This window comes from Montipora capricornis, chromosome 7 (assembly GCF_036669925.1).
Source record: "Montipora capricornis isolate CH-2021 chromosome 7, ASM3666992v2, whole genome shotgun sequence".
Lineage (NCBI taxonomy): Eukaryota > Metazoa > Cnidaria > Anthozoa > Scleractinia > Acroporidae > Montipora > Montipora capricornis.
The window spans coordinates 8,146,384-8,161,383 of record NC_090889.1 but is presented as its reverse complement, the minus strand read 5'-3'; the positions used below and the strand labels follow the sequence as shown (position 1 = coordinate 8,161,383).

The 15,000-nt window shown below is 39.9% G+C and overlaps 1 protein-coding gene across 1 annotated transcript in view; it reads right to left on the bottom strand.

The window, feature by feature from the left end:
* The window catches only part of LOC138058153 (probable ATP-dependent RNA helicase DDX60), an 82,472-nt gene that overhangs the window by 67,078 nt on the left and 394 nt on the right, over nt 1-15,000 (bottom strand). Inside the window, exons 2-9 of the mRNA XM_068904050.1 lie at nt 10,155-10,246; nt 8,122-8,226; nt 7,504-7,627; nt 7,146-7,315; nt 6,442-6,839; nt 5,996-6,100; nt 5,475-5,603; nt 5,153-5,311 (exon numbers count right to left, since the gene is read on the bottom strand). Of these exons, the coding sequence (XP_068760151.1) occupies nt 5,153-5,311; nt 5,475-5,603; nt 5,996-6,100; nt 6,442-6,839; nt 7,146-7,315; nt 7,504-7,627; nt 8,122-8,226; nt 10,155-10,245 (1,281 nt within the window). The 5' untranslated portion in view covers nt 10,246. The remainder of the gene's footprint in view (nt 1-5,152; nt 5,312-5,474; nt 5,604-5,995; nt 6,101-6,441; nt 6,840-7,145; nt 7,316-7,503; nt 7,628-8,121; nt 8,227-10,154; nt 10,247-15,000) is intronic.

The window sequence follows — 15,000 nt, the reverse complement described above, 5'->3', positions numbered from 1 at the left end:
CAATACAGCCCGGTGAAGATCATCGTTTCTGTGATCTCGTTAATTTGATTAGGCGGTCATTTAATATTCTAAAGGAAGTGAAGCGCCCATAGGACCTCGATAACACACACGTAATCTCCCTCATAGAGAGAAAATTAACCAGAGATGATTTGAAAGTGTGGGCCAGACATATCAACAACAAAAACTCGACCCTTCCATGCAAAATCTTCTCTGCTGGATGGAGAACGAAATGACAGCACGCCTACGTTCTGGAGCTACAATACGGAAAACCGGTACAACGTCTCGTCCAGCGGTACATCTCATCAGCTCCAACGACCCTTTTGAGGAACGTAGACACGAAAGTGGCGTTACAAGCAAACTAGGTGATCGCAGAAGCAAGCAATGTTACGTCTGCAAAGGCGAGCACTATGTGGATCAATGTTAAGATTCTTACCCATTACACCAAGCGAGCGATGGAAAATTATTAAGGAGCAACGAGGATGTTTCTCGTGTTTAATGCGTGGAAAGGGACACAATAGTAATAATAATAATGTTTATTTCTTATATTGCGCAGTCTAACATGCGATAAAGATATGATCGAATGCGCATTACAAACATTAAAATCTTAAAGCAATAAATGGCTAATCCAAATAATGATAATAATAATACTAATAATAATAATAATAATAATAATAATAATAATTTACAATTTTCGGAAAACAATAAAAGTAAAATATAACTTAATAAAAGAACTAATAAAAAGCTAATTTAAAAAAATGTGTCTTTAGTAAAACTTTAAAAGTATTCAATGATTGACATTGTCTAATTTCTAGAGGGAGTCGGTTCCATACTTTGGGCGCGGCATTTTCAATCGCCCTATATCCAAGTGTCTTTTTTGTTCTATAGGTAATGTCCACCAGGAGTATGCCCCGGTATGATCTCAACTGATACCGCGAGCTCTCTTTGATCTTTATCAAGTAGAAAAGATATTGTGGTGCGACGCCGTAAAGACATGTGTGAACTAACATTGCTATCGTAAATTCTTTTTCTGTAGGTAACCGGAAGCCAGTGCAGGTTGATCAGGGATTGCGTGATATGATCATACCTGGATACAGCACATGCCAGCCGAGCTGCCTCGTTCTGCAGGCGTTGCAGCTTACCAAGATGAACAGCGGGCGTACCATATAGTAGACCGTTACAGTAGTCTAATCGTGACATGATAATAGCCTGTACAATGGACTTCCTATTGTAGAGTACTGTGTGGGAAGAAATGTTCCGATGGCTCCGCATGCAAGAGGCGTACACGAGATACTCCATGAAGAAGTTTCAAGTACCCTGATTGTGGCCTTTATCCAAGACAGCAGCAGAACCATTTTGCCCGTGATATCTGGCTTTATGAAAGGAAAACAAGGCGATCTTATGTGTTCTACGATAGCGGAGCTCAAGTCAGTCTTATCCAAAGTGCACGGGCAGAGCAGCTAGGACTAGAGCACAAGCCTGTCAAGATTGTGATAACCAAAGTGGGCGGAGTTGAAGAAGAGCTCCACACGAAACTGTACAAGGTGCCATTGTATACCGACAGCGGGAAGTTAATTCAAACATTCAAGCCGTGGGAATCTCCCAGATATCCGAAGACTCCCCCAAATTAAACATAGATCACATATCAAGTGTCCTCGAAATACCCACAGACAAGCTTTACCGTAAAGGAGGTCCAATCGATCTTCTGACGGGAACTAATTACCCTGGGTTCCATGTCGAAAAAACGAAGGTCAAGATGGTCTCGTTGCCAGGAGAAGCCCTCTGGGGTGGGTCATCTTCGGCTCAGATTCAGATGATGCTCAGCCTGAAACCAAACAAGTCCTTCACGTCCGTCTAGCGGAGCCTGTCGACCACACCGAATTTTGGAAAACTGAATCTATGGGTGTGTCCGTGTCACCATGCCACCGAAATATCCTTACAAGAACGCGCCGAGATGAAAATGATCGAGGAATCTTGTCAATTACAAGGAGACAAGTGGATAATGCAGTACTCGTGGAAAAGGGACCCAAGCTGTTTACCTAATAACTATGCACAAGTTCTACAGAAACTGGAACCTACAGAACGACGCCTTATGAAACAGTCGGATCATGCCAACAGCTACAACGCACAGATTAAAGAAATGAAGTTTTCAAGAAAGCTAACGGAGGACGAAAAGAAGGAATGGAAGGGACCAGTGCACTTTGTAGCCCACCACGCTGTTGTGCGCCCAGAAAAGAAGACTACACCGATCAGAATCGTGCTCAACAGCTCAGCTTCCTTTAAGGGCCACAGCCTGAACGACTATTGGTACAAGGGACCCGATCTATTGAACAATCTATTTGGTGTTGTTTTACGATTTAGAGAAAATGCAGTTGCCGTCTGTGGTTACATAACAAAAATGCACCACATGGTTGCCATCCCGCCAGTTGATCAACATGTCCACAGATTCCTATGGAGAAACTTCGAAACGGAACGTGAGCCGGACACTTACGTTAAGACCGTTCTCACATTTGGAGACCAGCCAGCACCAGCGATGGCCATCACAGCAATGCGCAAAACGGCAAAACTAAATCAAGAAGCAAAACCAAAGGCCGCCAAAGCCATCCTTAACAACGCTTATGTGGACGACATATGCGACTCGTCCGTCGATCCTAATGAAGCTAAAACGCTGATCGCTGACATTGACGAAGTACTCGCTACTGGTGGTTTTCAAGTCAATAAGTGGACATCAAATGTAACCCTGGATTCTAAAGAATATTCTGCAAAAATCGTGCTTGGAGGCGAAACACATACAGAGAAAGTTTTAGGAACTGTCTGGCTTCCCAAAGGAGATAAATTTTCATTCAAGATCAGAATCGAAACACATGCAGAGAAAGTTTTAGGAACTGTCTGGCTTCCCAAAGGAGATAAATTTTCATTCAAGATCAGAATCGAAACACATGCAGAGAAAGTTTTAGGAACTGTCTGGCTTCCCAAAGGAGATAAATTTTCATTCAAGAACAGAATCGAATCAGCTGTAAAAAGGAAAATGCAACAGCGGGCCCTACGAAGCTAACGAAACGTCAAATTCTCAGCAAGTTGGCTGGAATTTTCGATCCGATTGGAGCGGGCGCCGCATTTCTTATGAAACCAAAAATCGCTTGGCAACAACTTTGGCAGATTGCCCTCAGTTGGGATGAAGAAGTGCCACCCAACGCGTGGGTCAAATGGATGACTTTGTTTGAAGAGAAGACCGCACTTAACGATGTTAAGTTTCACCTCTGCCTGACTCCGCCTGGCGCTAATGGTGACCAGTCCTTGGTTGTCTTTTGCGATGCCTCACGACTGGCATTCGGAGCATGTGCTTACGAAAGATGGAAACTCATTAATGGAAGGTTTGGTACAAGGTTTGTTGCCGCGAAAACAAGAGTAGCTCCCCTCAAGGAATTAACCATCCCTTGAATTACAAGCTGCTGTGCTCTGAAGTTGCCTCGGAAAGTCTATTCTAGAAGAATCGAGATTCAACTTTGAACGAGTACGCTAGTTATCAGATAGTCGCGTCGCCCTGGCTTGGATCAAGGGGAAAACACGCAGCTTTAATCCCTTCGTATTTTACCGTGCTGCTGAGATTCAATCTAACTCCTCGTCCGAAAATTGGTCACACTGCCCCACTTTACTAAACGTTGCCGAGGACTTGACCAAGGGTATTTTAACAGGCGAAGTACATGGAAGATGGTTTAATGACCCTGAGTTTTTACAGCTTCCCGAGAAGGTTTGGCCTATGGAACATGGCGTGCGCAACATGGCAGAAGTGAATAAGGAAAGAAGAAAGGAGCAAATAACATGTGTTGTTGCTGTCCGCCAGCCTGTCCTGAACTGCCGAGAGTTTTCAGCATAAAGGCGACTGCTAAGGGTGACTGGTTATGTGTTTCTCTTTTGTCACAACCTACGTCTCAAGTCAAGGCAAGAAACCAACGCCCCAGAAAAACGAGTCGGTCAATTCAGTGCAGAGGAAATTTAAGATTCGGAAGAATACTGGACAAAGCAAGCGCAGAGTAGCCTTTATAAGAGAATGGAAAAAGAAGACTTCAAAACGCTTAGTCCGTTTTTCGACGGGAAAGGTATCATAAGAGTCGGTGGACGTGTCAACCCCGACCTACTTTCCTATGAAGGAAATCACCCTGCTCTCTTGCCTCATGACCATTGGATATCCACTCTTATCACTCGCAATGCACACCGAATAGGACATACAGGTGTTGCCGAAACGACCTCCAAGACCAGACGAAATTATTGGATAATCAAAGGAGCCAACATTGCCAAGATTGCAAAAGAACGATGTACCTTCTGCAAAGAAACAGAAGCCAAGGTAGAATCCCAGTTCATGGCGACCTTACCCGGTTGTCGCCAACAGCCTTACACACCCCCATTCCTCTACACTTCATGTGACTACTTTGGGCCAATGAAAGTAAAAGTGGGAAGGAACAAACCCTCGAAGCATTATGGGGTAATTTTCACATGCCTCAACACAGGAGCCATTCATTGTGAGCTGGCTACCGATCTCACTACAATGGAGTTCCTGCAGGTCCTGAGGAGGTTTTTCTCCTATCGTGGTTATCTCAAAGTCCTTATAACCGACAATGGTTTACAAATGTTAAGAGCCGAGAATGAATAAACTGCACCCATAATTTAAAAAAAATAAAATAAAATAATAATAATAATAATAATAATAATAATAAGGGCAAAGTATAATGGCTCACCATCAAACTGTGTTCTTGTTGTTTTTTCGAAGCGAAATCTAGCAAAATTTCTTTTTCAATTTTGATGAAAAATTGTTCCACTCATGCTTGTCGGATTGAGATGATTATAGCCAATCACACACTACGTGCCTCTTTGGCCAACATCTCATATCCAATTTTTTTCCTCTAAAAAGAGGGGTCATTGGATGAGAGGTTGTGGAGCTTGCTTCAGAGGAAAGGGGATCCTAATAGAGGATTTACAGAATTCTGTATTGATGATCAAAGTGAAAGCTTGTTGTCGAAGGCGTAATATTCCTGGTATTGCTTCGTCTTTTTTTTCTAACGCTACAGCTACGTCTTCCTAAGAGAGATCTTGGAATTCCCCTTTGACTGAAAGGCGTTGCACCAGACGCATTCAATAGTTACTGATCCCAACTAACCTCTTGGAAGGGATAAATGTGGCCATCGCTTTCTTTGCAGTATCGATCCAACAAGTTGGCGTTTATGGTCTGTGCTCTGTATTTCAACGGCAGTGTGTTTAAAAGTAGAGAGTGAAGCAAGAAGAGCTTGATTCTGTCTTCGGTAGCTTTCATTCTTTTCTGTTGCAAAACCAAAGAAAAAAATGCGAGAGGTAAACTACCAAATTTACACTCCTTCTTTTTTTTTTTTTTTTTTTTGTGGTTCTTCAAATCATTGGCATCATTTCCGCTGGCTGTCTAACTTATTATTCTTAAAATGCAACAACTCAATCAATTCACGAACCTCGTTAAAGTTTGGCTCGTTAATGGCCTTGTAAAGGACCATTTCGCAAGCAAGCATAGTAGCCAATCCACGGCAGCCGCCTTGTCGAGGAGATTTGAGAGCAGTTTTGACCTTTTCTTTAACGTCAATCTAAAACCAGCAAAAAAGCAACGTTCTCCTTAGAATATGGATGCTACATATTACATTTCATGAAATGTGAAAACTTTACTATCTGCTGTCACTATCAGAAAATGAATAAACTTAATTTTATATAAGCCTCTTGGTTTCGTTTAGGTTTCTTCGCCATTTTTTTACCTTCGACTCGAAAACCTTTATTCTGTACTTCTTCTGTTTTATCCCCGACACACACCATGCTCACGTCTTCGTCACATTTTTTTTTTCGGGATCAAATTTGATACCATCTGGTAGCGACATTTGATCTTGGAAAAACTGGGAGTGTTTCGAGGGGTAAAATGCTACATTATTCGAGGCTCATGTTTTCTTTCTTTCTCTCTTTTTTATAGTAAATGACAAATCACAACCTGACTCGATGAAGAATCTCCTAAACATCCACGTTCATTCTCTGAAGCTTCCCTACGCCAGTAAGACATCAGAACTTTCCAAGTTTCGCGCACTGGCTCCAAATACTAGTGAAACAAATAATAAGAACATAATAATAGTAAAATTCAAGAACGTTATGATAATAAAGCTATTATATGCCTTGCATAACGACAACATCGACATGAATTAACATTAATTTAATATAATGATAAAACAATAATGCCATCTTTGACTAAAACGACTTCGCATTACTACATTTTTCACGCAAAGAGGAACGTTTGACTAGCTCTTGTCCATAAAAGACCAGACGAGAGAAAAATTAATAAATTTTGTCAATGATCAATCCAGTTTGGAAAGAAATAGAATAAAATTCTTGTGAAACGGGTGTTGTTCAAAACTGGTGTAACAGGTAATTTGCCCAACTTACCTTCCTGAACAGCCAGTTGTGGTCCGAAGTAGACTGCGTATAGAATCCCATCACTTTAGTCGCAGTCATCTCAATGCCAGAGATAAATACACAATTCAATTCCTGCCCAAGACTATGAAACAGAAAACTTCTGAAGAAAAACTCCAGACATAACTGTTCCTTTTTAGTGGTTTCAAAAGGAACATTCTCCGCGTCAGTCAGCAGGAGAAAGGCAGGAATTTTGTTGTTAACATATTTTTTCCATTGTTCTCCCCAGAAATTATCAATTGAAGTGATAACCGTAAAATCAGTATTGTATTTAAGGTGAAGAATAAGGGATTGGCGAGCTAACAGCATGGACGGCTGGCTATTCCACAGGATTTCCATGTCTTCAAAGAAGACGATGTGAAAAACGCCACCTACATAAAAATAAAAATAAAAAGGTGGAAAATAGATTACATCATTATCTTATAGGTTAGATTATTATCGTCTGCTTTTTTTTGACATTGTACAATTAAGTTGAATGGGGTAGAATAATCACAGAGTAGATCAGAAAAATAGATATTTCTTTCTTGGGGTCCCTTTCTCTGATGTTGTCGGAGACTGTCCGTAAGATCCCAAAAGAATCGATGTCGTCACACCAGCTGGCGAAACTAATTGATCCAGAGAACCAGTACCAATTGTTAACCTCATCGTACTTTTTGAGAAATGACATGGAGGCTAACCTTTATCGGTGAAGTATTGCAGGAAGCGTTCCAGTAGATAAGTCAAGTGAAGAAACTGTCCACCGTTACTCCAGTCCAGGATCCTCTCTCCAAGAAGTTCGAAAAGCAAAGAGTCACCATCGATCATGAAGATCTCAGCGTCTACGAAATCCGTCAGTATGTTGATATGCCTGACAGGTGAAATGAAAAGTAACGGATATTAGTTTGTGCACGTGTTTTAGCCATTCAATGGTTCAACTAAAATCTGTGGTTACTTATTCGTATGCTAAATTTAAACTTCCCCTCGTGAACAAAGACCTTTTAGTGCATACCGAACCTTTTTGACCTTAGCCAAACCCCAGCTCCTACTTTAACTTACAATGGTGTCACTAACTGTCCATAGAAGTATCCGCAGACTAAATCCTTCCACATAGAAATATTATGTCGTCTTTTCTTATCCTTGTCTTCTGTTCGATCACCCGTCTCCAGTGGACCCTCTGCCTCTGCAAGAAACGTAAAGACGATGGGTAACCAACCTCTCCACAATTTCTTCACTTAAATGATAAAATTGAAATTTGCAGGTCATCGCTTGAAATTCGCGTTCCTTCGAAGTATGTGCACAAAGATTATTATCTACCGCAACAAGACATCAGAATTCTAACCTGTACCTGTAAAATTCAAACCAAAGAAACATGACGCTCATTTATCGTATCTCCTTTAGTCTTTGTATGTGTAAATCATATGATGCGAAGACTTTGTTATGTCCCCTTAATGTCCATATTAACCGGGTTTCACCATATTTAAAATTTTTGTTTTTTTTTTTTTTTGCTTTGTCGTCATGAGTCGGGCATTAAGCGCAAAATTCCCGAAGTAACGATCCCCCGAGTAGCTCGGTTAGACGTTTGGCTCAACTCAGTTCGCTTTAAACGGGCCCTTGTCAGTACTTTTACTTTATTGATTTCTATAACCTATTTACCATTTAGTGCCACTTACTAACCATTATCTACAAGATCGAGGTACGGCTCTCTCTCCTCTAAGGATTCATCCTCATTATCCGACTTGCCGTCGTCACTTTGAAATTGAAGTTGGCCCTCAAAGTCATCTGGATTTAAACGAAAGCAAAACCCCGTTTATTCTGTTGTTCTCAACAACACAATGCTGACAATTTTAAAGCCTACAATTGAGAGCAGTCAACTTATCGGGGTTCTGTTCCCGCTCATTTGAATTAGAAACCGGCGACTTATATTGCTGTGGTAACATGAAATTTTGAGGCAGAGTTTTTCAGAGGACGTTTAAGCCAACAATTTGCCAAGAATGAATAGTTTCAGGTAACATGAAGGAGCAGATTGCACTTTTATAGTGGAACTTAATGTATAATGAGTGGTCTTCAGGGCAACAGCTAATTGTTTCCCTAAATGGCTATTGAAAATAATATAATTTTTTTCCCGAGACGCGCATTAGAACGCGCCATTGGTCAATGTAAAGTAATAATTCGCTTTCTTTTTGCGTGCAAAAGCATTCGCCTGTCACCCTCTGACGTCAACGTTTTCGCAATGCGCATTTGGAAGCAAAGCTGGCCACACACTTCCACTGTTAGATGTCATGCGACTATGAAATAGCTAATGAAGGCGTGCTGTTTGGCAAAAAACTTGATACGTGAAGTAGCATGATCGCTACGATTATTATGACTATTTACTTATTTAAGTAAAGCTATGATCATTCAATTGGGTTTGAACCCGTGACCTCACGATACCGGCCGGTGCGACGCTCTAAAAAACTGAGCTATGAAGCCACTGACGTTGGGAGCTGGTCATTTGTGGGTTCTAATTTTCCATCTCTTGGCGGGACCACGTTCCCACACGGACTTCCTAGAAAAGTCAGGAACTCTCAACATGCTTGCGGCCGTGCCTACTAAAAGACGCTTGCGCTGGCTTGGCCGTGTTATTCGCATAATGTATGAAATGAATCATATACTGAACTTCAGATATAAAATCAGTAAAGCTATGATCCTCGCTGCTATGGAGGCAATTTTAGCAAGGGCAGTTCAGTATATGATTCATTTCATATATCATTTCCTTAATTGATTCATTCCTCACGGGAAAGTTAGAACCTATATATACAAACGACCAGCTCCCAACGTCAGTGGCTTCATAGCTTAGTTGGTTAGAGCGTCGCATGGGTTCAACCCCCGTTGAAGTCCCGAATTTTTCAGGCTTCTCTACGCGATTGTTAAAATTGCGTCCATAACTACGAGGATCATAGCTTTACTTGATTTTATATCCGCAGTTCAGTATACAGTATGATTAATTTCATATGTCATTTCTTTCATATATTTTCATAATGTTAACATCAAAATTTAAAAACAACCTTTTGAAACGGTACACAACGATGTTATCTTTAAATGGGAGCTTGCAAATATCTATAGATGGATATTAAATGATGCAAGCTAGCAAAATGCTCATTTCTGCACATTATTATATCTCTCAGATAGTACGCACGCTGTAATGGGCTAAATTAGCGGGCCGTATTCTACAGTACGGCCCGCTGAACAGCCCGCTAAATTTAAAATTTCGACAAAACATCATCTAGCGAGTTTTTCATGTCATTTCTGTTGCATAAACTTGTACTGAAAACTGTTTAAATCTTGCAAGCAACTATTTCAAAGTTAACAGCCAAGAAGATTTAGTTTTTGAGATTTTGGCACGGCATTCTTTGTGGCAGTTGAACCTTCCGCTTCACTTTGACTAGTTTCCTTGTCCGCGCGCCGGTTAACCTCAGAGATATAATAAATATCTTAGGAACCTCGTTTTCTCGGTCCGTACTGTAAGTTACGGATCCTCGTTTTTTCCCGTTGATTTATGGCCCACGCGCTTCGCGCATGGGCCATAAATCAACGGGAAAAAACTCGGTCCGTAACTTACAGTACGGACCTCGAACTCGGTTAGTAAGAGGTATTTCATTTGCGCCATTGTGGATACAAATAATGTGAATAGACAATCATTACTAATACAGTGCGACAAAGTTGTATACCGTCATCCGAAGTTTCGTCAGTATCTGAATTCAGCGAATAGGGAACATCAGAATCGTCATCACAAGCGTAATCCTCACCTCCCTCAGTCATCCTACATAGACAAACATTATGTATATACAGTCAGAAGGAAAAGGCTAAGCTTGTAAGCATATCTATTCGTCGCCAATTCAAATCATGAGCGTCTTGTGGTGCATATTAATATTATTATGATCTTTAATCTTTAATCTTTAATCTTTAATCATTATTTATACACGGTAAAAATTCATGAGGTATAATAAATTACATTAAAATGTCTAAGATCCTAAAACTAAAATTCTACAATTTTAATCCTAATACCATATTAACTTACAACAATATTCCACTTATAAACCTGATTTCCATGAATACGGTGTGCTTAAAAAAGTATGATAGAGAAGGCGTTTAAATTGATTTAATGAAGCAGACTCTCTAATGTTACAGGGTAAGCTGTTCCAAAGAGTTGCACCACTGTAACTGATCTGTATGAAATGGAGACTGCCGACTGCAGATTGCAGACTACAGACTGAGACCAAAAACGTCTCTTTGTGCGTAGATAACTGTGCTAACTTTTGTAAATTAAATTCAGATTAAATTAATTAAACAAATTAAATTAAATTAAATGAATGAAACTAGCACTCTAACGCCGAACGATAGCAAGCAAGCACGTGTTTTAGATTTATTTTGCATCAAATCAGCATTAGTCTTCCACCATAAGCAAGCAAGCCATAAGCAGTTTTGATAAGCAGTTTTGATTTTCAGTATTTGTGTTGCATTTGCCGTTTTCTTGCATGAGCAGTAGTTCACTGTATCATCATGTAGATTTTATATGTAATAGACGAGTTTGGATAGCAGCAGTCATTTTACAATTTTGAGAAACAAAGCCTTTTTTTTTTAAACATGTTTCGACAGAATCTTCTGTCATCTTCAGCTTAAACTACAAAGTACAGAGTTGAATACATAGTGTGCGCAAAATGCTAATTAACTATAACAAGAAAAGGAAACATGACAATGTAGAATATTACAAAGAGAGTTTTAAATTGACATGATAAAGTTTATGATTTAGTGAAGGTTTTTCCTATTGGATATTAATGGCTTCTTTTATCTTTAGCTGAAAGGTGGTGGAAGCGTGTTCTGGGATACTGAAACAATCATTAGAGCATGAAGTGCGCAATGCTGAGAATTTTGAAAGTGTTGATAAGGCCTACAAGATCAACAACTCTTAATTGGTTTTTTACGAGGATATTACGAAGCTCACCAGAATATCCTTCAAAATAATCTATTTCTAGTCCATCTAGTTCAAAATATTATGAATCGTTAAGTCACATTTGCCCGTCAAGACTGTAATCCCCCGGCTTCCGTCTCTGACACTGCAAATACCTTTTACTTTAAATTATCCTAAATTGGTCCTTTTTCTATCATCACGCAAAAAAAGCTTCACCACTTTGTTAAACGTTATTGTAAGAGCATTGATATTAAGTGAGTTTTCTCATCCTTTAAAATCGGTAACATGTTTAGTGTGAAAGATGCTAACCCCCCTGGGCTCCGTGTGGGTGTAACACCTGCTATGTCGGCGAAACTACCAGACTGTCGTTGTAATATTTTACACTGCCATCTTTCCTTTTGTTCTTATAGCTAATAAGCATTTTCCGCACACTTTATATTCAACTCTGGACTTTGTAATTTAAACTGAAGACGACATAAGATTCTGTTAAAAAATGTCTTAAAACAACGTTGTGTTGTTTCCTAAAATAGAAACGTTGCAGGTAGCACGAGTGTCATTGTCCGTTCCGGCGATTGACAAGTCTGGACTTGAGTAAAAGATAAACAATGCCTTTGAAGATTGCAATAATGAAGGGAAGAGACGAAAGGAGAGAATCATGGCGCCAAACGTAGGCTTTCCAACTACCGTAGTATTAATTATTACGCCCGCATCTACAGTGGAGCTCAGATATATCCAAACCAAAATGTACACGTAATTCGATGAACAATTCTTCGGCTAAAGAAAGAGTATTTAACCGTGTGAATGAACGATTTGTAACAAATAGAAAAGGAGAGGTCGTTTTTTCGACAACGACCTTCGGAACGCTTCAGAAAATTAACACTTTGCAAGAGACTTGCCGACACGTGCCGAAACACAGAACTCAGTTTTGCTTGAACAAAAAAAAAAAAACTAATTTCGGGCGACGCGTCATAGAAATATGATAAACAATCCTTTGGTTAAAGAAAGAGCATTTTACCGTTTGAATGTGTGATTTGTGTCAAATATAACCGGATATATCATTTTTTCGACAAGCATCTTCACAACGCTTCCGACAATAAACATTTCGTAAACGAATTGCCGATTCATGCCGTAATACAGACCTTTCCTTGTAAAAACATAAACTGTTAACGTGTTAACATAGGGAGTTCAAGCGATTGTTTTAATTTTCTTCCCATTTTTGGTAGCTAAAGATTAATCAAGTGCTAGTAAACGATCATGACTAAAACACCACACGAGTACATACGGGTAACATACGAGTAACATACGAGTAACATACGGAACATACGGATACATACGAATACATACGACTGACATACGACTGACATACGAGTAACATACGAGTAACATACGGATACATACGATCAACATACGGATACATACGAATACATACGAGTAATACGAATGTTTTTCTCATAAAGGAAGCTCTAATTATAAGCCTTGCAAGCATTTTTCACGTCAGCAAACACGTACCCGGCTCAGTTTGAGGAAGGGGGGGTGGTGTTGATAGACCCTCCAAGGCTTTCGTTAAATTTAGTCACAGCAAAATAAATTCACATGGAGTGCAAAACCCTTAAGGCGGCGAAAGACGAGATACAAAAACCCTCAACTTGTGGCGCAACATTGTTTCGTTGCAAGTTCTGGTCGATGTTTCGCGTTTTTCACTTTGCGTGATCAACTTGACCCGCAAGAAAAACATTTGTTGCGGGTTGAAGAAATGCAGGGCGCTGAGTGGTTGATTTGCTAGTACAAGAGCACATTTGTTGCGCGACAAGTTGTGAGCTTGATGAAAAACGAGCAACAAAGCCAAAATTTGTTGCTCAGAGTAGATCTGCGCTCTACTTTTCGCAATAACTTTCTTCAACCCGCAACAAATGTTTTTGTTGCGCGACAAGTTGATCATGCAAGGTGAAAAACGGGAGAAATCGACCCAAACTTGCAACGAAATAATGTTTCGCGCCAAGTTTAGGGTTTTTGTATCTCGTATTTCGCCGCCTTTAGCTTGCGCAACAAGATGACAGTATATTTTGGATGTTGCTCTCGTAGATGATTATGACTGTCAGGCCAGTTTACATTTAAGACACGTAAGGAAGTCAGAGCAGGTCTGTCATAATCTTTTACCCCATTTAAGCTTTCTGGCTTGATTTTGCACTGATTTTTTGCACTGATTTATCATAGGCAACTTAAGCTGAAATAGTGAAATCAAGATGGCGGATCTGATGACGTCACACGACATAAGCGACATCCAAAATATATTGTCATCTTGTAGCGCAAGCTAAGGGTTTTGCACTCCATGTGAATTTATTTTACTGTGACTAAATTTAACGAAAGCCTTGGGGGGTTGATCAACACCCCCTCCCTCCCCCCTCAAACTGAGCCGGGTACGTGTTTGCTGACGTGAAAAATGCCTGCAAGGCCTATAATTAGAGCTTCCTTTATGAGAAAAACATTCGTATTACTCGTATGTATTCGTATGTATCCGTATGTTAGTCGTATGTATCCGTATGTTATTCGTATGTTACTCGTATGTTAGTCGTATGTTAGTCGTATGTATTCGTATGTATCCGTATGTTCAGTATGTTACTCGTATGTTACTCGTATGTTACCCGTATGTACTCGTGTGGTGTTTTAGTCATGATCCTAGTAAACGGTAGTTTGTTGTTGAATTTGCGAAGTGATCGAAAACTCGAAATATGATATATGTAGCTTTTATTGATCGGCATGACGTTTAAAATAGACTTGCCGCAAGTCGACCTCACGAGAATCCCAGGAGAAAATGTTTTGGCGAGCGAATCGTGATTTTTCGTTCGCGAAGTGGATGAGCGAGGGACAAAGTCGCGAGAGGTCGACCTTCGTTCAGCGCGAATCTACATGAGACGAAGGACTTTTCGAAAGTCTACGTTTAAAACAATATGCAAATTTCGCTTTGAAGCGTTTTTGATTCCCGGAAATGTCCTTCGTTTGACAAACAATGCTTCATATAAAGGAACTTATGGAATTACTACGAGTTACCAAATACTACCCTTGACTTTTTAATCATATTAGCCTATTAATTTTTTCCTGTTCTAATGAAACTGAGGAGAGAGGGTGAAAAGATTACCATTCAAAACCGAAAATGTTGTCAAAGAGATTACTGTGCATGTAATTGCAGTTTCAGTTGTTGATTAAAATTAAACTTTGGCTATTTTTTGCAAGGCTCGTTCGTTAACTGCGGTCAGCTCAGAGGTGTTTAATCACTCTACACTGTACTAAACTAATGATTTGAAGGCGTATTTTTTCTCCACAGTATTGCGTTTTGCGTGGCTTGCTTCACCAAATTTGCACTACGCAAATATAATGCAAACATATGTTTACTCTAGAGCAAACCTGTAGCAAACGTGGTAAATGCCACATTTGCACCATATTTTCACACCTGTGTGAATATATTAGCAAATGCGGCATTTACCATGTTTGCTACAGGTTTGCTCTAGAGTAAATATATGTTTGTATTATATTTGCTCTGTGCAAAGTTGGCGTAAATCCGTTTTTTCGTGCAGTTAATTGGCTAAATCTATATATTATTCTGATTA